At 43.0% G+C, this 22,279-nt stretch overlaps 1 protein-coding gene across 1 annotated transcript; it reads left to right on the forward strand.

Annotated features, from left to right (window-relative positions):
• The first annotated feature begins 1,069 nt into the window (after positions 1-1,069).
• On the forward strand, positions 1,070-22,224 carry LOC117367027 (angiopoietin-related protein 5-like). The gene is made up of 7 exons (XM_033959208.1): positions 1,070-1,131; positions 2,989-3,073; positions 4,521-4,539; positions 10,064-10,155; positions 13,730-13,850; positions 17,694-17,879; positions 21,797-22,224. The coding sequence occupies exons 2-7, from the start codon at positions 2,993-2,995 to the stop codon at positions 22,096-22,098; spliced, it is 801 nt and encodes a 266-aa protein (XP_033815099.1). The 5' UTR covers positions 1,070-1,131; positions 2,989-2,992; the 3' UTR covers positions 22,099-22,224.
• Positions 22,225-22,279: the final 55 nt, after the last annotated feature.

Below are 22,279 nucleotides of genomic sequence, written 5' to 3' on the forward strand. Positions count from 1 at the left end.
TCATGATGTGATATTTTCAGGGTTTGAAAACTCTTTCCTTCGACACTTGACCTATGTGCTTCTCTCCTCTCCCTTAATTCTAGCGCTTCCCCAAGTTCTCTTCTGGCCCCCTTTTGACCCCTCTCTCTGTAAGTCGCCTAGAGCAGGGGTAGGCAATTCCAGTCCTCGAGAGCCGGAGCCAGGTCAGGTTTTCAGAATATCCACAATAAATATGCATGAGATAGATTTGCATCTCAAGGAGGCAGTGCATGCAAATCCATCTTGTACATATTCATTGTTGATATCCTGAAAACCTGACCTGGCTCCGGCTCTCGAGGACCGGAATTACTTACCCCTGGCCTAGAGCCTGCATAGGTATGACCGACACACAAATGAAAGATTAGATTAGACCAGTGATTCCCAACCCTGTCCTGGAGGAACACCAGTCCAATCGGGTTTTCAGGCTAGCCCTAATGAATATGCATGAGAGAGATTTGCATATGATGGAAGTGATAGGCATGCAAATTTGCTTCATGCATATTCATTAGGGCTAGCCTGAAAACCCAATTGGCCTGGTGTTCCTCCAGGACAGGGTTGGGAACCACTGGATTAGACGACTTGATGTTATTTGGGGGGGGGGGATGTTTGTCTCCTGTATCCCTTTTAGAGCTCGTTATAAATTTGTTAAATAAATAAAATATAAAATAGATGTCCTTTTGCACGTAAAGTCATTGCTCCATTTTCTTTTGAATGTTTGTAATCGGCTTTGGAGCTTTTCTTGATGTGTTATTGCCAGCTCACCTTGTATCTTTTCCCAGTTAATCAGTGCCCTGTCATTTGTGATCTAATCTTTTGCAGGTTACACCACCGTGAAAAATAACAACAACAAGGTATTAAGCAGAACTTTTTTTAGGGCAGACTGCAATTTCACCTGTGTCATCAATGCTGAAGACAGGGAAATACCCTGATCACTCTCCTGCCCTCTTAGTAAGTGGTTAGACCTGAAACTGCTCCTCCTCCCAGTGACTAAGCTGATAGTACGCCTGCTCCTCCTCCCCCGTTCGCTCTTCCCTATTTATTAAGCCGGCTCTTCTGTCTGATTGCCATTGCCTTGGGGAACAGAAGCTTGCAGTGAGGAGCCTCTGCTGATAGGTAATGCCCAGCTCTGCTGACAGAGGACTGGAAGCTGCTTTTATTCTTTGCAATTCATCTATCTAGTTAGGAAGGGAAATGTTAAATGTCCACGGTTTTATAGCTGGGGGAGGGGAGGGTATGTTTGTATCTCAGAAACATAATGGTTATAGTCTCAGGCAATAGGCATCTTACCCACAACACATTAGCTATCTATCTCTTCTGTGGTACGTATAGAACAGGGATCTCAAAGTCCCTCCTCGAGAGCCGCAATCCAGTCGGGTTTTCAAGATTTCCCCAATGAATATGCATTGAAAGCAGTGCATACACATAGATCTCATGCATATTCATTGGGGAAATCCTGAAAACCCGACTGGATTGCGGCCCTCAAGGAGGGACTTTGAGGGTGTCAGGTCAAAAGCGCGCCGGGACAAGGGCGCGCAGACAATTGAGCGCAGCGCAGAGGTGCGCGCCGCAGAAAATTACTGTTTTTAGGGGCTCTGACGGGGGGGCATGGGAGAACCCCCCCACTTTACTTTATACAGATCGCGCCACATTATGGGGGCCTTGTGGGGGGTTTGGGGGGTTGTAACCCCCCACATTTTACTGAAAACTTCACTTATCCCACGTATAGCAATGCAAAGCAAAGAAAGTGGGAGGGGATTCCGCCTAAAGCAGTGGTTCCCAACACTGTCCTGGAGGACCACCAGGCCAGTCAGGTTTTCAAGATAGCCCTAATGAATATGCATGAGAGAGATCTGAGATCTGCATATAATGGAGGTGCCAGGCATGCAAATCTGCTTCATGCAAATTCATTAGGGCTATTCTGAAAACCCAACTGGCCTGGTGTTCCTCCAGGACAGGGTTGGGAACCACTGGCCTAAAGGACAAGCAAATTGATTGAAAACAGGTACGGGCAGTAGAGCAAGCCTTGTAGAGAGTTTCTGATCCTTTCTGACTAAGGGGGGATTTCTCCTCTCTGGTGTGTAACCAGTGGGGCTGCAGACAGTGCTTTTGCTCTCTCCCAAAATGGGGAAGATCAGTTTTCTGATCAAAAGTGATGAAAAGGTTCAGTTTCTTTCCTTTCCAGCTGGCACCAGCACCCTTTAAACTGAATGGGCAGTTTTGGGTTACTGCTGCTGTGAAACAGGCTTCTGAGGAGCTAAGAGACACCTGGAAGAATGTTCCAAGGGGAGGGAAATAATAACTTTTCAGAGGGCTGGGGAGGGCATCAATGGGAACTCCACTAACTTGGAACATGAGGATGTTATTGGCCAGACTTTATGGCAGATATCCTGCAAACAGGATGGTTAGATAGGCTGGAGTGAGGTTAGATGGCAAGTTCAGCAGTTGGAATCTAGGACAATACCAGGCGCACTTTACAATCTAGGACCCAGAAATATCAAAGAAGAGACAAGTTTATTTAATCATGTATTTTTAATGGGTATAACTAATGGGCAAACTGGATAGACTGTCAGATCTTTATCTGCCGTCATTTACTATGTTACTTGACAGAAACCCAAAGAGTAGCAACATTCCAGAGCTGAGATTGTGATGTCATAATGCCTCATTCCACCAATGCCTAAGAGCCAACCTCAGCAGTGATGTCACAATGGCTTGATTAGATGGCAACTTCAGCAGTTGGAACCTAGGACAATACCAGGTGGACTTTACAGTCTAGGACCTAGAAATATCAAAGAAGAGACAAGTTCAATTAATTATGTATTCCACTGTACTTCTTGAAAAAGGATCTCTTGGGGAATATAGATATATAGATATAGTATATATACTATATATAGTATGCTTTGCAAAGCAACTTTCAGTACTAGAAATGTGTCTGCACAGCTCTAAACATTTTTTTTTTCTGGTTTTATTTAGGAAAATGAATTCAGCCAGCTTGCTGAAGTGTTTTTCTGGCATAGCAATACTGCTATGCCTCTCTCTTCACCAAGTCAAGCCAAAGGTAAGAAAAAAAAAATGACCCTGCTTGGCAGAGGGAGAAGAAACTGTAAGATGAGATGCATCAAAAAGAGAGCAGAGTAATAAATGCAGCCACAAACCTTGCTTGATCCTGCTTTGAAGAAAAGCTGATAGCCTGTGGAATGTGGCTTTCTGAATACACCTTGGTTAGGGATCATCTGCAAACTCTACACTATGATGCTCGTTTTCAAAAGCACCACAGAGCAGCAGATGGATGCTTTTCTTGCAAATATGTCTAATTCAGGGGTGTTAAAGTCCCTTCTCAAGGGCCGCAATCCAGTCAGGTTTTCAGGATTTCCCCAATGAATATGCATGAGATCTATTAGCATACAATGAAAGCAGTGCATGCAAATAGATTTCATGCATATTCATTGGGGAAATCCTGAAAACCCGACTGGAGGAACTTTGACACCCCTGGTCTAAGTTGAGATTTTCAAAACTCAGAATTGGAATGTTTCACTCTGCAATTCATTTAAATCACAAAGGAGTGTGTTGGAGGTGTGTTGTGGGTGGGACATGGGTGGGCTGAAAATCTGGATGTTTTTCAGCTATAATAGAACAGAAAAAAATCCAGAGCAAAAAAGAAGTATATTTTTATCTAGATGTGTCAGTTATGGCTAAGTCAGAAGGTGCTCTTATTGACCAGCTGATCACTGGAGGGATTAAGGCATGACCCTCTCAATTCTCTAGTGGTCACTGACCCCCCCCCCCTTCCTCACCTTCCAAATATGTGATAATTACAGCAGGTGCCAGGCTCTATGACAGCTCCAGATAATTATGGCCATTCCTAAGAGCAAAGTCCTACAAGCAAGTGGATGAAGTAGCAGAGAGGACAGTGAACAGGACCCAGGTTCAATTCTCACTATAACTCTTTAATTTCTGGACAAACTCCTGTACCTATAAGTGACCCGCAAGCTTGAGAGTTTTGGTAGTGGTGGATCATTAGGTACAGTAAGTTTTCTCTGTCCCTGAAGGGCTCACAATACAGTATGAAGGGGTTTCATGCCAGGATTCCTTAATGTGGTCCTCTGCACTGATCACTAGGCTGCCCCTCAGCACTGCTGGAATCTCTATGTGGTCAGTTCACTAGACCAGAGACACCTCCCTTTGACTAGTTTTCCTTCATTTTTCCCCAACTTTTTTTTTATTTTTTTTGTAATTGGTATTTAAAGATGGATGTATTGAGCAAGAAAAAGTCTAGCTCGAAGCCACAATTAAAATGGAGATTTAACAATTTTTCTGGTTCACTTATAGCTCTGACTTAGACATTTTTGGCAAAATATCTCAGTTCAAATTTAGACGTATTGAAAGTGTCTCTCTCCATGGCAAAAGGCATGAGGTACTTAAATAACATTATTGGGTGGGGGGGGGGAGGAGATGGTAAAGATTGTTGCACTTCTGAAGTAAAATATATACTTTTCTCTTGGCAGCAATCACCTCTTCCAGCAGGTAAGACAGTTCTGAACTGTATATTTGAGCCATTATGTCATTTAGAATTTATATATTTCAAAGGGGGAAAATATTATGAATCCATTCTATAATATCTGGTTTTATTTACAGCACAATTTGTAGAAGCTACTGGCCAGATTGTTGAGTAGTAAACAGATAGATTACATATTGTGAAAAGGGAGAGGCAGACCTGAATTACTAAAAGTCAGAACCTTCCTACTGTGGCCTGAAGCATTCCCAAAGCTCAGCACAGGAATACGGTATTTATGTCACGACAACAAGTAAATTCCACTGTTGCAATGATATTGCTGATTATACATTTTATAGTTCTCCCTGAAGATCCATCCAATATGCAATGTGTATTAATTTCAGCTTTGAACTGATTGCTGAATGTACGGAAAAATAAATGTGAGATGAATTACAGGAAAGCAATTTGGTCCCATCGTAGGCTCTAATTGTCTGGTTCAGGCTTTGCTCACATTTTTATTTATCTAATTATTTATATTCTGCATAACCTACAATTCTATGCGGATTACAAATTATTCAGGTACTCGAGCATTTTTCCCTATCTGTCCCGGTGGGCTCACATGCTATCTAATGTACCTGGGGGGATTAAGCGACTTGCCAGGGTCACAAGCAGCGGTGCAGGATTTGAACCCACAACCCCAGGGTGCTAGGACTGTAGCTCTAACCAATGCACCACACCACACAATTCCATGTTCAGGTCCATACATAATGAAATGTAGTGGCTCAATTAGACACAGGGAGTTTTTCCTTAAGTACAAATTACCCCTCCCCCTTTTACAAAGCCGCATGGCAAAGTCCCCGAAGCCCTTTAAATCCCTATGGGCTTCGGGGCAGTTACCGCAGCAGCCCGCACTAAACGGCTTCATAAAAGAGTCCCTAAATCTTTTTGTACATCAGGCCCAAGTAGGGGAAGCTGATTCTTCTCCACAAACTAAAGCAATATGAGTAGAACACTCTGGGGGTAATAATAATTAAAAAAAACGTCTAAAAAGTGTCCTAAATGGCTACTTGGATGATCAAAAAGCCTGATCGTCCAAGTATCCATAACCAAAGCTGGTTTTTAGATGTATCTAAAACCAACTTAGGCCTTTCCCCTGCCTCTAAACGCACAGAGAGAAAAGAGGTGTGTTTAGAGAAGGGGAAAGGGTGGGCAGTGGGCAGGAGGTGGGCCGACCTACACCTAGCCGTACAGCAGGTATAACCAATACAGTTTAGTCGGCACTTAGACCTTTTTCACTTAGACAAAATAAAACCAGGTCTAAGTGCCGAAAAAGGGGCCCCTGAGCTGATGGCCGCTGGCGCCATCAGTTCAGCGGCCCGGCAACCTAACCATCGTGGCAGGAGAGATGCCTCATCTCCCCTACTGTGATGCCATCACTCTTCTACCCGAACTGCCGCGACCTGCAGCAGTTCAGGTAGAGGAGTGATGGCATCGTGGTAGGGGAGATGAGGCAACCCCCTACCCCCACCCCGCACTACATTACGGGCAGGAGAGATCCCAGGCCCTCCTGCCCTCGACGCAAACCCCCCTCCCCCCAACGACCGCCCCCCCCAAGAACCTCCGACCGCCCCCCCAGCCGACCCGCGACCCCCCTGGCCGACCCCCACGACACCCCACCCCCCTTCCCCGTACCTTTGTTTAGTTGGCCGGACAGACAGGAGCCAAACCCGCCTGTCCGGCAGGCAGTCAACGACGGAATGAAGCCGGTTTGGCCCATCCGTCCCAAAGCCCCACCTACTGGTGGGGCCTAAGGCACCTGGGCCAATCAGAATAGGCCCGGGAGCCTTAGGCCCCTCCTGGGGGCGGGGCCTTGGGCACATGGTCGGGTTGGGCATGGTCGGGTTGGGGAGGGGGGGTTTGCGTCAAGGGCAGGAGGGCCTGGGATCCCTCCTGCCCGTAATGTAGTACGGGATGGGGGTAGGGGGTCGCCGTGGCCAGGAGGGTCTGGGCTACCTCCTGGCCCGATGTTGTCGGGGGGGGGGGCAGGATCAGCTGGGCTAGGAGGGTTTGGGCTCCCTCCTGGCCCGAACAATTAGCGGGGGGGAGGGGGTGTCGCCAGGGCCAGGAGGACTTGGGCTCCCTCCTGGCCCGATATTGTCGGGGAGTCGGCAGGGCAAGAGGGCTTGGGCTCCCTCTTGCCCCGATCGTGTCGGGGGTGCCGCGGTTGGCTGGGGCAAAAGAGCTTGAGCTCCCTCTTGCCCCGATCGTGTCGGGGAGCCGGCGGGGCAAGAGGGCTTGAACTCCCTCTTGCCCCGATGTTGTTGGGAGGGGGGGGGTCGCAGTTTGACATGGCAGGAGGGCTTGGGCACCCTCCTGCCTGGATCGTTGTGGGGGGGGGGATTCTGTAACCGGTGTTGTTTTTGACAGACACCGGTTACAGAATCCAGCTTTTAGGCGAAGGACTGGCTTCTCCTTCGCCTAAAAGCCCTTCTGTTGGACGTTTGTGGCCTAGGCGTGCTTTTGTTTCATTATGGCTAGAAAGTGTAGACGTGCTGTGGGGGTACTTTTAGACGTAGTGGAGATTGGGCGTTTAGGCAGAGGAAGGCCATAATCAAAACATGGATGTTTGTTTTGGTTATGGACACTTTCCCTGCTTCTGGGTTGAACGTTTAGGGACTTAGGCCAAAAGGGGACTTAGACGCTTTTTTTGATTATGCCCCTCTCTGTCTTTAAACCTCCAGTCATTTATTGACTTGAATAGTAAGAAAAGACAGTGTGGGGCTCATTTTCAAAAGAGAAAACATCCAAAATAAAAGCATAAATTGACATTTGGACATTTTATTTGTTAAAATGTCCAAATTTCCATTTTCAAAACACATTATTTAGATGGTTTTCTATGCTGTTGGTCTGAAGTGTGTCTAAGGGCTCCTTTTATTAAGCCGTGCTAGCAGGGTTAATGTGCGCGACTTTTCATCACACGCTAACGCTAACGCTGGCCGGAAAACTACCGCCTGCTCAAGAGGAGGTGGTAGCGGCTAGTGGTTTAGCACGGGCTATTACATGCGTTAAACTGCTAGCGCGGCTTTGTAAAAGGAGCCCTAAATTTCAAGGGGGGGTGTTTTGGGTGGGATTATGGAGGATTTATAATTTGAAGAAATCAAAACAAAATGGAACTATAACTATGAAACTTAATTAACTCATCTGGCATACTGTTTCATAAAAGGTTCGGTAATCTGTGGCATGGGGGAAAGGCCTCAGAATATATGTCCGTATCACATGCCAGCCTAAAGGCCATTCAGCCAATGAGGACAAAAATTTCAGTCACTGGCCATCCCCCTGCCACCTTCAATCTGTGTGTAAAATTACGCTCAATAATGTGTAAAATCATGCATATAATGTATAAATACTACAAGATAACCACTTATCTCAGTGGCATCAGGCAGATCATTTTAGAAACTAATTCTGATTCTGACGAGCTCGTTTCGTGGTATCTTCTTCAGAGAATCAGAACAGACATCAAAGAACATGCAGCACTAAAACTACATCGCAGAGGCTTGCTTAGCCCATATCATCCTGTAGAAATTTTCATGTACTGCAGACGACAAGCTCGAGAATAGGTTTGGGGGCAGGGTTGGGGCAGAACAGGGTGAGGCTGGGGGTAGGGCCACGTGTCTAGATTTTAATCATAAAATCTGGTAACCCTACCCATATTCTACTCTAACTAGTACACTTGTGATGGAAAGTGTGATACCACCCAAAAAAAACCCCCACTTTACTGACATATAGGTGACACTTGAAGGCCTAAGGGCTTTTGGGGAGATATACAGGTACAGAAGGTTGTGTGAGCTTGGAAGGGGGTTATGGTGAGACCTGGGACCTTTTTTATGAAGTTCATAGCAATGCCTCCTAAGGTGCCCCACTGCACTGCTGGGATGTCTGTATGGCCAGTTTGCTAAAAGTACTGGCCTCCTCCTACATCCCAATGATTGGTTCAAAAAGATAAACACATAGAGGACAAACTCTTCTAGGAAATGGTCATTTATGAAAAAATAAAAAATGTTTTTCTGGTTTGAAAATGGTCATTTTCTCTACTGGATTTTTGGATACTGTATTGGGTTTTTCCCTAAACATCCAAAATCGGATTTAGAGAATTCATAATGATATAATGCTGAAACCAGGACTATTATCTTGCTTTGCAAAGGGAAGAAGTCTTATTGAGTGAGTATAGGTGTGTATCAGGGGTTCTGAACCCAATACATGGTCCATACCAAGTCAGTTGGTTTTTCAGAAAACACACAAGGAAAAGGTATGAGAGAAATTGGCATGCGCTGTCTCCATTGTATGCAAATTTGTATTCATTGTTGAGATCTTGAAAACCAGACTGGCTTGATGTGTCCCAGGACCTGGTTCAGACCCCCCACTAAATCTGTACTATCTACATTTATATACTGTGGCTATGGTCCTATTCACACCAAATTTTCAAGGCACGTCAGAGGATCCCAGCAAGTGCACTGGTTTTGAATTTAAATATACACAATGTACACCCCAGGAGGCAGTAGGCTTCATTAGTTAATGTGGAACTTCTTGTATATACAGTCAGTCCATAGTTAATGTGGAACTTCTTGTATATACAGTCAGTCCATTGTCAGTGTAAAAATATTTAATGTTGAGGCTTGGATGCCTAGAGTCAGAGCTGGCTCAACCATTGGACCACGTGAGACTGACCCAGGGTGCTGGAGAAACAGGGCACTGAAATCCCTGGCCTCTGAGCTCACCACCAGTGCTTTACCTGGTCCAAAGCTTTCTCAGTCCAACACTTCTTTCCTTCTCTCTCCATCCCCTGGTCTGGCATTGCTCCCTCCTTCCCCTGTGGCCCTCTAAACATTGCCTTGCTTTGCAGTAGTAACAGCATGCACAGAAGGCTGCTTTCAGCCAGCCCTGGGTCTTCCCTATGCCACATCACCACCTGCAATTTCCTATCAGTGGGACATGGCAGAGGGAAGACCCAGGGCTGCCCAAAAGCAGCTTGCTATGCATGCTGTTGCTACCAGCAAGCACTAAACTAAAACTTAATTGTAATGTATTTGAACTCCTAGTGAGATAAGATCTGTGTACATTGCAATCTAAAGGAACCAAAGTAATAAAATGCTAAAAAGAATTTTAAATGCAATACAAACACACTTAAATTGAATTCTAAGATACACTGGAAGCCAATGTAATTCCTTGAGCAATGGGGTTACGTGATCAAATGTACTCTTTCCAAAAATGAGCTTGGCAACGGTAACATTCAGAGAGCCACAGGGAAAGGAGAGGCAGAAATGCCAGACTAGGGGCTTGAGTGGAGAAAGCTTAAGCTTTGGGGGGCGGGGCACCACCAGGGCGGGACTCCACCCTTTGAACCGGCCGTGCCTGCAATAATTGTCTGGGATCACAGACCTCCTCATCAGCGTTCAAATCTTGTGCTTTTGTTTCAAAAAAGAAATTAGCCCCAGAAAAGGAGCTATTGTCTGTAAATAGTTGACTTATTGTTTGCTCTTGCATTTTTCTGTTTCAAAGGCGAGGATTGTTCTGGTATCTGGAAGAAAGATCCGAAATCAGCCAGTGGAGTATACTGGATAAAACCAGCAGGAGCACCACAATCTTTCCAGGTAAATCCACAGATCATCTTTTCTTTAATTACAAAATGTATCAAAACTTCATAGGACACAGAGATTAACATCCATTATGACCATAAAAAAGTTTCTAGAATCCTTAATGGTCGCATATATTAGAGCAGTGTTCTTCAACCTTTTTACACCCGTGGACCGGCAGAAATAAAAGAATTATTTTGTGGACTGGCAAACTACTAGGACTAAAATTTAAAAACCCCGTTTACGCCTCATCTCCGCGAGCTCGGTCCCCGCAAACCATCTGATCCCATCTGCACAAGCCGCAATTATGATTTTATATTGAACGTATTTTATGAAAGTATAAAAAGAAACAATATTCTGAACAATTGTGATTTTATAAATACAAATATACAGAGCACGGACCAGCAAAACCCCTCTCTCCCCTCCCCATATATCCCCTCTACTATCAAGAAAACTGAACAAGCCAAGTTATTATAGAATGCTACATAGAAATATCATGCTAACAGAATACTGCAGTCCCCAGTTATGTCTCTAGCAGGATATATTTTTCAAATCTGATATATTCTAATGACAAAATAGAAATAAAATTATTTTTTTCTACCTTTTGTTGTCTCTGGTTTCTGCTTTCATCTTCTTTTCACTCTTTTCCTTCCAGCATCTGCCCGTTCCATCCAATGTCTGCCCTCTCCCCCTTCCATATGTATCTGACTTCTTTCTATGCCCCTCTTCCCTTTCCATCCAGCCTGCTTCCCCCTCTCTCCTTTTTACATGATTCATTCCAGCTTCACTGTTCTCATTTTTATCTCTCCTACACCAGATCTAGCATCTTTATCCCTCTCTCATTTCTCTGCTACCCCCTTTCCAGCATCAATGTCTCTCTACTTTCTCATTCCTCTCTCCCCTTTCCCTCATCTCTCTCTCCCCTTTCCCTCATCTCTCCATTCCACCCTGACCCCCTTCCCTTCCTGTAATCTCCCTTCCAGCTGTTTCCTTCCTTTATTCTTTCTCCCTTCCCTCCTTCCTTTTTTTCCTTCTCCCTTCCCTCCTCCCTCTATCCAACATTAACTCTCTTCCCATCCCTTTCCCTCCTCCCCTTCCAGCAGCATCTCTCCTTCTTCTCCCATCCCTCCTCCCTCTATCCAACATTAACTCTCTTTTCTTCCCATCCCTTTCCCTCCTCCCCTCCCAGCAGCATCTCTCCTTCTAACTCTCTCCAAGTCCAGTAACAGCTCTCCCTTTATCCAGCAGCTTCCTTGCCTCCTACAGTGGCTGTCTCCCCTTCCAGCAGCTCTCAGTACTTGCCTGCAGGAAGTTGCCGGTAAATCACTGCCCTGGCAAGTAGGAGAGCTGGTGGGAGGGGAGGAAGTCACTGTGAAGGCTCCCCAGGATCTTGCTCGCACACGCTGACCATCTCTCTCCACCTGTACCTGTATCTGCAGCTCTCTCCATTCTACTTGTAACTTCCCTGCGGCCCTCTTCAGCAACTCGGCAGGGGCGGCGATCAAGACAGGCTGCCGACGTCGGGACCTTCACTCTCTGAGTCCCGCCTATTTTGTTTCAACTTCCTGTTTCCAAACAGGCGAGACTCAGAGAGGGAAGGCCCCGACGTCGGCAGACTGTCTTAATTGCCTGAGGCTGGGAGGAACATTAGTGAGCAGGAACCGCAGTCGGCAGGAAATTTAACTGCCGACTTGATCTCGCCGGCCCTGTGCAGACCGGCAGAAATTTTCTGCGGACTGGCACCGGTCTGCGGACCGGCGGTTGAAGAACTGTGTATTAGAGAATGACACGGTGACAAAATTCCCGATCCCATGTCATTTTCTAGTGTTTATTTCAACCTCGGTTCTTCTACACCAGCATTCTTCAAAGCAAAGCTTGCGGGTCAGTGGTTGTGGCCATTCATACTCTGATTCTTCCCTCTCTCCTTAAAGAATGACATGAAGATGGTTTCCCGCGGTTATCCGCAGGGACGGGAACGGTGATGAATTTTGTCACCGTGTCATTCTCTAGCATATATGTATTAAAAAAATCTAATGAAGAAACACATAACAAGTATACCAGGGGTTTTGAATTTTCTAAGTTTTCATTTGACATAGATCAGAGATTGCAATGTTTCTGATCAAGTGCTGTACTATTTGGCAAGTTAACAGAAGGGGTAGAGCAGGGATTTGGGATTTAGCCTGCACCTTCTTTCAGTAGCAGCTTAAGGAAGAGTTATATTTAGGTATAATATTCCCTGTCCCCAGAGGACTTATAATTTAAGTCACATCTGCTGCTCTAAAAAGTATACCATATTAACAATGACATATTAAGGCCCATTTTAGATAGATCATAGAAACTGGAATTACTAGATTCAGGTTAGAATGTGTACATTTTGAGGAATATTTTAGAAAAAGATCTGATAGTGTACAGCCTTTTCTAAAATAGATGCAATAAAGCAAATGTATGTAACAGGAGCTTCAGTTTATAAGTAGAAATATGGAACTCATTAACCAGAGGGGTAGTAAGGGGGCAGAGAGGGGGAAGACCACCCCGGGTGTCATTGTGGTGGTGGTGGTGGTGGTGCCGGCACCTCTCCGCAACCCCATGCCACACTTGTGCCTGCACTAACATGAGCAACTTTTCTGGCCAGCTGCTCGCACCAGCCTCGTTCCCCTCTGAAATCACTTCTGGGTCGCAGGGCCAGGAAGTGACATCAGAGGGAAAGCCAACGCCGGTGCGAACAGCAGGCCAAAGAAGCACTTGCATCTATATGCATGCTCTTTTGGAAACCTACATGTGTGGAATGGATGCTGCCAGTCAACTGCAAAGAGCACAATCCATTTTACTTCAGTTTGGAGAAGGGAAAAAACCCTTAGAAGATTAAGGAGGATATTTCCCTTAATCCCTTATGTAAAGGGCTGGTCCAAATGAGCACTTTTCATGCCAGCAATCAACTGTAAATCCTGTCATGGAAATGGAGAATGCACATGTGGATTCTGGTTCTGTCCAAACCACACCACCATGCAATCTATATTTGTACATATCAGTTTTCTATACTTGGCTTTTATATGCATATATGACATACCTATATAAATGATGGTATTTACACATGCAAATCATGATTACAGCTTTTAAATACAGGCCAGGAGTTCTTGCATAACAAACATGAAAGGCTTGGACTTCTTAAATTAGTGGTCTCCAACGTGTGGCCCCCCAAGTCTTCCATTGTGGCCCTTCAACAGTTAGGCAAAATGTTCTTCAAGTCCTGTAAATGTATCAATTTCAGTCTTGCCCACTTGACATAGTACCTGCAAACAATCTCTTAAGTGCGTTACTCAGATTCCAATATAAAGATGAGTTTTTGAAATAGATCCCTGAAGTGTTGTACAATCAATATTAGTGTTATTTATTTATTTTAAAGTTTAATACCCAGTCTGAACAAGCAGGTCACAAAATTAGTAATATGTGTAAGCCTGAAATCTTTTGGTGGCCCTTGGACCTCTCTTGAATTCACACTGCAGCCCTTTACATGAAAAACATTGGCAACCACGGCCTTAAATGAACGGCTTTATATACCAGAAGTTTATTTTGTGCGTTTCCCTATGCACAGGCCTATTGTGATATGAACCAGGATGGAGGTAGCACTGTCATACAGAGACACAACGGTGAAGACTCTCTGGACTTTAATAGAATGTGGCAAGAGTATAAAGATGGATTTGGAAACCCCGCAGGTAGGTGAAAACTCTGGTTTTGGTTATTGTGCTTGGATCGCATACAAGCACACAGTTCATGATCTATTCAACTTTATTTATTTAAAAAATATTTACAATCTGTACAGTCCATAGTTCTTGATTGCATACAAAAGAACATAAAAATAAAATTAACAAAACAAAAATAGTATAAAATAAAGGTTCAGTTTGAATCATCATCTACATATCAAGCAACCCTTCAAAAAAAGATGAGCCTTCAGATGCTTTTGAAACCAACAGATTTATCATTTTGCTGAGGGTCAAAGGGAGAGAATTCCACCACACTGGGCCTGCCCTGTGAAAAATTGAGGAATGATTTGCCTAAAAGATGGCATATTCAATATTAATTTGTCTGTGACCACAATGTACGAGTAGGTTGGTAAATTCTCAGCGCAGGAGCAAGGGCCACTGCAGCCAAAGCATTCAAATGTATTAAAAAAATAAAAATCAGTAGTAATATTTCAAATTAAGTCTTCATTTAACGGGAAGCCAGTCGAGGTCTTCCAGAATCTAGATTTTGAGCTTTAATACTCTCCTTTCCAAACCTGTGCTCAAGGCAAATTGCAGAGTAAGGGACAGTGGCTAATTTCCTTCCCCTAAAGCTTGTAATCTATATAACCTGTAGCTTAATATTCCAAAAGCATTTATCTGGGTAGTAGCACCTGCCACCAATGCATAGGTGCCAACATTTCAACATGATTGGGATGCGAAACTGAATGCAAGTGGAGCTTGCTTAATATTGGAGTGCTCAGCACTGACAAAGCTGGCTACTAGGTCCCCTGGCTAAGTGCTATTGGTCGAAGTCAGTTGTGATTTCAAATTCTATTATCCAAATAATACTGCTGAAAATCATTTCATGGTTTATTACATTAGGTCATCTGCACTGCCTTATCTAACAGTTTAATAAATTTACATTCCATACCAGAAAAAAAAATGGGACACAACTCCTCTAGCCCTCATCAAGAAGAAACCTGGCCCATAATGAAGAAATATAGCAACAAAAACATTCCCCTACCTCAGTTGTTGGCAAACTCATTAGTCAAAAGAGCCAAAGATCAGCAGTACAACGATTAATATTTCTTTTGAGGGGTTCGCAGTTTTCTCTGCATGTTTGGCAGCAGGACCAATGTTGCTCCTCCTTTCCTCTTTCCACTCCCTCCCTCGCCCCACAAGCATACCGGGGCCGCTGGGTTTCCTGAACACTAAGGGCTCCTTTTACAAAGGTGCATTAGGGCCTTAATGTGCAGAATAGCAAGTGCTAGCTGCTACTGCCTCCTTTTAAGCAGGCAGTAATTTTTCAGCTAGCGCGCTAATTTTGTGCGTGCGCTAAAAACGCTAGTGCACTTTAGTAAAAGGAGCCCTAAGTAGAAATAGATGTATGGGACTAGGAGAGAGAGTCGGGTTCTATAGAAAAGTGGTGAAATCTGCACAGTCAAACCTGCAAGGATTACTAGATGTCTTTCAGCTGCCCAAGCCGGCTTTCATCAAATCGCGTGTGGCTGCCGTAACTTCTCCTCTGACGCAACCGGAAACAGGAAGTTGCATCAGAGGAGAAGTTTCGGCAGCCACAAGTGATTTGATGAAAGCCAGCTCGGGCAGCTGGAAGACAAAAAGAAAATTGCCATGGTGAGAGAGGGAGATGCCCGATCGGTGACCATGCGCGTTCCCTCCCTTAACTGCGGGAGACAAGGTCAGTCACCACTCCACGGGGCGGTGAATAGCCTTGTCCCCATCCTGCGGCGATGACTTTTTTTCTCCCACTGTTTCACCACCGTGTTATTCTCTAGCAGAACCACACTCAAGTGGCTAAAGAGCCGTATGCGGCTTGTGAGCTGAGGTTTGCCGACCACTGCCCTACCTAAACATGGATGCCTTTCTCAATTAAATTCCCACTTTCAAGACTGAGATACAGAATCCAAAGCAACTTTCTCATGTTCCAGCAAAAGCTGTTCCTGCTGCACAAGTTCAAAACTATATATATTCTTTGCCAGATAAAGAAATTAAATGCTTAGCAGGAAATGTAAGGAAAAATACAGCCCAGCTGCCAAAGCATGCGGTTTCAGCAATGGAAAAGCCCTCCTGCGTAGCTTTGGCCACATCTTGCAATATTTACAATTTGGCCCCACTGACCCTAGCCTTTTTCTTTTTTAAAAAAATAAGATTTCAAAATGTATGCCTTATCATTCTTAGATGCTAAAATCACACAAGGCCATTCATGTGTATTTAAGTGCTGATTGTGCTAACATTTGGTGCAACACTTTGCTCAAGTTTTTTTTTCCTCCATGCTAAAACCCTTTTGTTGTTGTTTTTTTTTTTAATTTCTACTTTTATATATCATTGCCAAATACAGCTAAGGAAAATTAAGCAAATTTTAAAGAAATTACAACATCCAATTTCCGTGGAGAAACAGAATTTAAACAGACCTCCTTGAATGATATTATTGCCTGAACGGGTCATATTTTATGTTTTCAGTGTTGACCACTTGTATGGATATACACACCACTGCTTGGCTAAGGGAAATACTGCACAATATGGAGACTCGCTCAGACCAAATTATAATGTTGAAACCCCCCCCCCCCCCACAAACATTAACAATGATGTATTCTGCCATGTTAACGATTAGTGTAGTTTATTGCACCAGCTCATGAATAAAGCCTTACACGAACTGAGCATCAGTGTCCCCAGTTTGGAAAATTGCCCCCTATTGGTTGCTATATTAGCGGGGGAAAAATTGTTTCCAGCTAATCTAGAGTTTGTATAGATAAGACGCTGTCATACAATGTGTATTTGGCAGTGCTATACAAAATAACAAGCAGGACTGATTCTATAAAGGGTACCTACTTAACTGGCAAAATACTGCTATATTTCTATGGCGTTACCAGATATACACTGCATTGTACAGAGTCACAAAGAAGACAGTCCCTGCTCGAATGAGCTTACAATCTAAACAAATAGGATGCCTTGGATACAATTAAGGGGAATGGTTAATTGCTGGCTAGGTTGGTGGGAAGTGGGGAATGGGGTTATGGATTGAAGGTTATATCAAAAAGATAGGTTTTCGGTCTGTTTTTAAAGAAGGGAAGGGGCATGATGGACAAAACTCAGGTAGTTTATTCCAGGCATAGGGGGCAGCTAGGTGAAAAAAAAAAACAAAGTCTGGATCTGGCAGTGCATGAGAAGGGTACAGCTAAAAGCGGCTTATCTGAGGAACGGAGTTCTCTGGGAGGTGGATAGGGAGACAGGAGAGATATTGAGAGTATAGTGGGAACTCATGGCCACCGTTTGTTTGACAACTCTGCATAGGAAGAGTGCTCCTGCCCCGCTTCACCACTAGGCCACCAGGTATGGCGTGGAGCAGTCCGGGAGGCAGGGGTGGGTTGGGGGTTTAGAAACTTGCACATGACCAATGTCGCAAGTCCTAAACCTGTGAATTTGGAGGGAGACATGTACATTGAATAGTGTGCCATGGAATATTCACTGCTGCTGCTAAATATTGACCTTAACAATAATAATAATAGAACATGTTCCTTAGTGTAAGAACAGTATTTTTTTTCAATGTTCGGTAGACTTTCCCTTAAGGCCCCTTTTTATAAAGCTGCAGTAAGGATGCTGCCACGGTAAATGCACTGATGCCCATTCAATACTTTGGCGCATTTAACGCGGCAGCATCACTACTGCAGCTTTGTAAAAGGGGCCTTTAGTTTTATAAAGCACACAGAATGATTCATAATCGAGAGAAACATAACTTCTTTTGAGTTATTTAATGGTACTTTAAAGCCATGAATTCTGAACAATCTTTACAAAACTATTTAAAATCTCATACAGGTGAACACTGGATTGGCCTAGAAAAAATATATTTGCTGTCAAACCAGCCAAACAAGAAGTCTGAGCTTTCCGTGAATCTACAGAGTTTCAACAATGACAAAGCCTGTTCAAAATATGAGTCCTTCCAAATCAGCAATGAAGCAAAAGGCTATCAGCTTTCTTTAGGTGCTTATTCTGGAACTGGAGGTGAGTATTCAGTGGAAAGTCTCTCAGACAGTAAAAGTGGAAAAGGTTTGGCATTAGTCATCTTAGAAGAAAGCTAACTATGGTTCAAATGGTGCAGACATACCTTCCAGGCAATGTTCCCTCTAAAGTTGTGCGGGCATCCTCTACCTGTATTCCTGCCAGTGGTGATGCAGTTTCAGTACCACATTTTCAGTAGCAAGGGACACAGAATTGAAACACCACCCCCTACTGGCAGCAATGCAATTAGAGGACTCCCTCACAGCCCTGAGGGAACACTGATTCCAGGGCAACAGTATTGCAGAGAAAACAAGTCTGTTAAACACATAACTTCTGCTTCCCAAAGACAAGGCATTTGTCTCCAAGACCTGGTTTCACACTATCAGCAGCATTCCCCAATGACAAATTCTCAGGTCTGTATTCTAAAGGAGGAGTATGTAGTGCAGTGGTTGAAGCTACAGCCTCAGCACCCTGGGGTTGTGGGTTCAAACCCCGCGCTGCTCCTTGTGACCCTGGGCAAGTCACTTAATCCTCCATAGCCCCAGGTACATTAGATAGATTGTGAGCCCACCGGGACAGATAGGGAAAATGCTTGAGTACCTGATTGTAAACCGCTTACATAACCTTGATAGGCGGTATATAAAATCTTAATAAAACTTGAAACTTAAAGCACTTATCCAGTTAACACCCCCTACTATCTGGATAAATTCTGGTGACTGAAATATGCAGAGGCACTATGTGGATAGTGCCTGGACAAGACCAGGGTGATCTTGGAACTTGTATGTTTAGTGGCTATGCTAAGTTTTCTGGATAGCAGACACCATGGCCACTATCCAATATAGCTAATTGCCTTATCTAGATATTCAGCATTGACCACTATCCAGATCACAAAATCTAATAATTTTCTGGTCAGAAAGAACTTGACAAGCCTAGTACAACAAAAAGTTCTCCAAAAGTGACCTCAAATCTCATTCACCGTATAAATAAATAAATACTATTTTAACTGGTTTTCATTCTCAGTTTTAAACATCCAGGGATGTTACTAGCGTATGCTTAAACACTCACTAGGAGTCAGGCATTATCTTAAGCTTTTTACCACGCTAGTACAACCTCTCAATGGTGGTTGATTCGTCAGTACTAGTAACTGAAGACTCACCCTCTATACTTTTTAAAGAATTAAACATTAAAAAATTTAAAATTAAGAATGAAAAACAGTTAAAATTTTATGCTGTATATGGTGAATGAGATTTGAGGTCACTTTTGGAGCACTATTCAGATCAGCCATTTTCAACCCAGTACTATTGGATTTTCAGGAAATCCACAACAAATATGCATGATATGGATTTGCTTGCATTGCCTCAATTGCATGCAAATCTAATTTACTAATATTTATTGTGGAGATCTTGAAAATCCAATGGGGCTAGGTGCGTTGCGAGGTTGGGAATGGCTAATGCAGATAGTGGTACTGAATATCCGAGATGTTTAGTAACCACTAAGGGTAGTTTAAGAAAATGTTCTAAATATACTGGAATAAAAATAAATGCCATGCAATTAGCTAATGTTAAAGACCTTGTGGTGAATTCTTATCAAAATATGCTGCCCATTGCAGTGGTAGAACTGTATTTTAAAGGTTTTAGAATGTTGACCATGGTGCGTCAAGGTTAGAATAAATTACCAGAGAGATTCCAGTAACAAGCCTGGATTTATACTTTGACACCGATATAGGAGTCTGATTTTACTGCAATGGCATATGGGCAAGGCTTACAAATAGTTCCCTGTATTCAAGAGCTTGCCTCACACAGAGAAATAATTCTACTAGAGGTAGTACGATTTTCTGCCAGGTCACAGAGCTGGCTCTTTTTCACTGTGGAATGCTGCTTCCTTTTCCCTAGTTCAGCCAGACAGAAAGGTGGAGGCTGCCACTGGTTCCAAGCCAGTATATTTTTATTTATTTTTTTTAATCTTTAAGTTTTCAAGGCTAAAACAAAGTGCAGAACATTATACACACATTAATAATCAATCAATAACAATACAAAATGAATAACCCCCCTCCCATTACATTCAATCAAGGAATAAAAACAAAAGGGATAGCCCCCCTCCCTTCCCTGGATGTGAGCATGAATTAAAAAAAAAAAAATAAAGGTGAAAGACAACTATACCGAAGTAACAAAGTCATTAATGGACCCCTCAATTAATCTGAATAAATTATTATGCCCCAACAGGTCAGTGTTCATTTTCTCATACTTATAACAGAACTTATTTTTCTAAAAAATCACCACTTACTGGAGGGGAGATGTCATCACAGTTGCCAAGAAGAAGGTTTGAAAATTAAATATCTCCAATACATTGGTACAGAGCATATCCCAGGGAAGCAGCGTTGTCAGCTGGCATATGCTCTGAGCATTCTTGTTAATGGCACAAAAAGAAAAGAAAACCTTTAGTAAATGAAAGAACATCATTAATAGGACACATCAGAAAGAGGGAGCATTCAGCTAAGGTTGCTCTTATATCATACATCACTTGGTTTCAGGGCAATACTCCTTTCTTCTCCAGTTTTTTATATAATTGTTTCACCATATTCAGGATAATTTTTTTAATAGGTTGCTTGAGTATAACTTGCACCAGTTTTCAAAAAGGAGAATATGTGCCTACTTTCCCTTTTGAAAATTACCCCACTGAAAGTACGCATACATATTTTATACCTGTTCTTCAGCATGCACAAATTACCAGGTCTAATTTGAATGTAGATACTCGTATTTTATAAAATATGTGCATAAGTCCAAAGATTATCCCAACTCTGTCCTCCAGAATGCCATTAGTGAAGTTGGACAAGTTTATACTTAAATAAAGGTATAGGTGCATATGTTTGTTTAACCGCATTAACTCCGTACAAGCTTAAAAATGGCTATTTGTTACCTCAAAATGATTTGAGAATAAGATCTCTGTGTTTGCTCTCAATAGTGGCCACCTTGCTAATGTATAAATTTGGAACAGTAGATTTTTTTTAAGTCTAACTGCTTAAAACACAAAGCTCAAAAGCCTCATTAAGTCTATATCAGTTCCTGAGATATGCTTGGGTGAACCTGTAGCACCCAGTGTACAAAATGACTCTCGTATCTCAATGAACTAAAGCTTCAGAGGTTCAGCTCTCAGAGGGTCGTGAACAACATTCCATGGAGGTTATAAACCACTGCGCTGGGTATTCCAAATGTTTGATCCCTGAATTCTTTTTGTTTGTTTCAAGAATCCAAACTATAACATTTCCAGACAGTGTCATGTTTTATGAAGCACATAATTCAAAGGCACTCACAAAGGAAAAATGCTTGAGCACCTGAATAAACTGTTCTGAGCTCTGCTGGGAGAATGGTATAGAAAACTGAATAAATAAATAAAAAATACTGTATCTCATACACAGAAGGAACCTTTGCTTTTGGATAGAGATTAGCAAAGGCATAACTGCAGCCCTGGAATTGTAGCTGAACTCTTAATTCTTTGTTGGCCAAGAGAAATGGTAGTAGAAAGTTTTTGCATTCATTACCATGAACCTATATTTACTGAGCTCTGTACTTCTCTTTGGTACTTTCTGGGTTCATCTATTTTCTTTGACAGTAATTCAATTAGTATGTTCTTCATGCCAGGTGATATTACCATTTATACAGGATTCCTCATACATATACATTCTCCAAATGGCACAGTACTACAATTGTGATTTGCCTTGCAAATATTTTAAATGCTTAGTAGATATAGCAGCTCTTCCCATCCTCCTGAACTGAAACATGTTGCTATTATTTGGGTTTCTGCCAGGTACTTGTGGCCTGGATTGGCCATCATTGGAAACAGGATATTGGGCTTGATGTGCCATTGGTCTGACCCAATATAGCTGTTCTTATGACTAACCAAAGTGTTGTCTTTGCTCACAGGAGATGCTTTCCGAGGGCAGGATAATATCCAGGACTACAAAAGCCAGGAAGGCAGCAAGTTCAGCACCATTGATATGGACAATGATGACTGTAACCCCTGCATTAGAGGTGACATAGCAATGAACAGCTGCAGCCAGTCCCATGACTCAGGCTGGTGGTTCAGTGCCTGTGGCATGGCAGATCTGAACGGGGAATGGCATTCCAAGGACAACTATATGGACTGGGAATCTTCGATATACTGGAAAACTTGGAAACCTAGAGAGTCTATGAAGATGAGTGAACTCAAACTCAAAACAGTTTAATTGTACTTCCAATAAAGGAAAGAAGGAATGGAAAGCATCCTGTCTAATTAATAAGTGTTAGGAAACCTGTATTATAGGATCTTCAATAGGTAACTAACAGAAAACTAAATAAATATGTAAACTATTTGTGTGGGAATTTTTCCTTTTCTTTCTTTGGATTTAATTCATGCCTTTTCACTGG

The sequence above is a fragment of the Geotrypetes seraphini genome, chromosome 9, assembly GCF_902459505.1.
Source record: "Geotrypetes seraphini chromosome 9, aGeoSer1.1, whole genome shotgun sequence".
Taxonomy (NCBI): Eukaryota; Metazoa; Chordata; class Amphibia; order Gymnophiona; family Dermophiidae; genus Geotrypetes; species Geotrypetes seraphini.

Coding starts and splice junctions, on each gene's coding strand:
- LOC117367027 (XM_033959208.1), top strand. CDS start 2,993: ATGAATTCAGCCAGCTTGCTGAAGTGTTTTTCTGGCATAGCAATACTG. Junction 13,851..17,693: donor TGGATTTGGAAACCCCGCAG/GTAGGTGAAAAC, acceptor AATCTCATACAG/GTGAACACTGGATTGGCCTA. Junction 17,880..21,796: donor TGCTTATTCTGGAACTGGAG/GTGAGTATTCAG, acceptor CTTTGCTCACAG/GAGATGCTTTCCGAGGGCAG.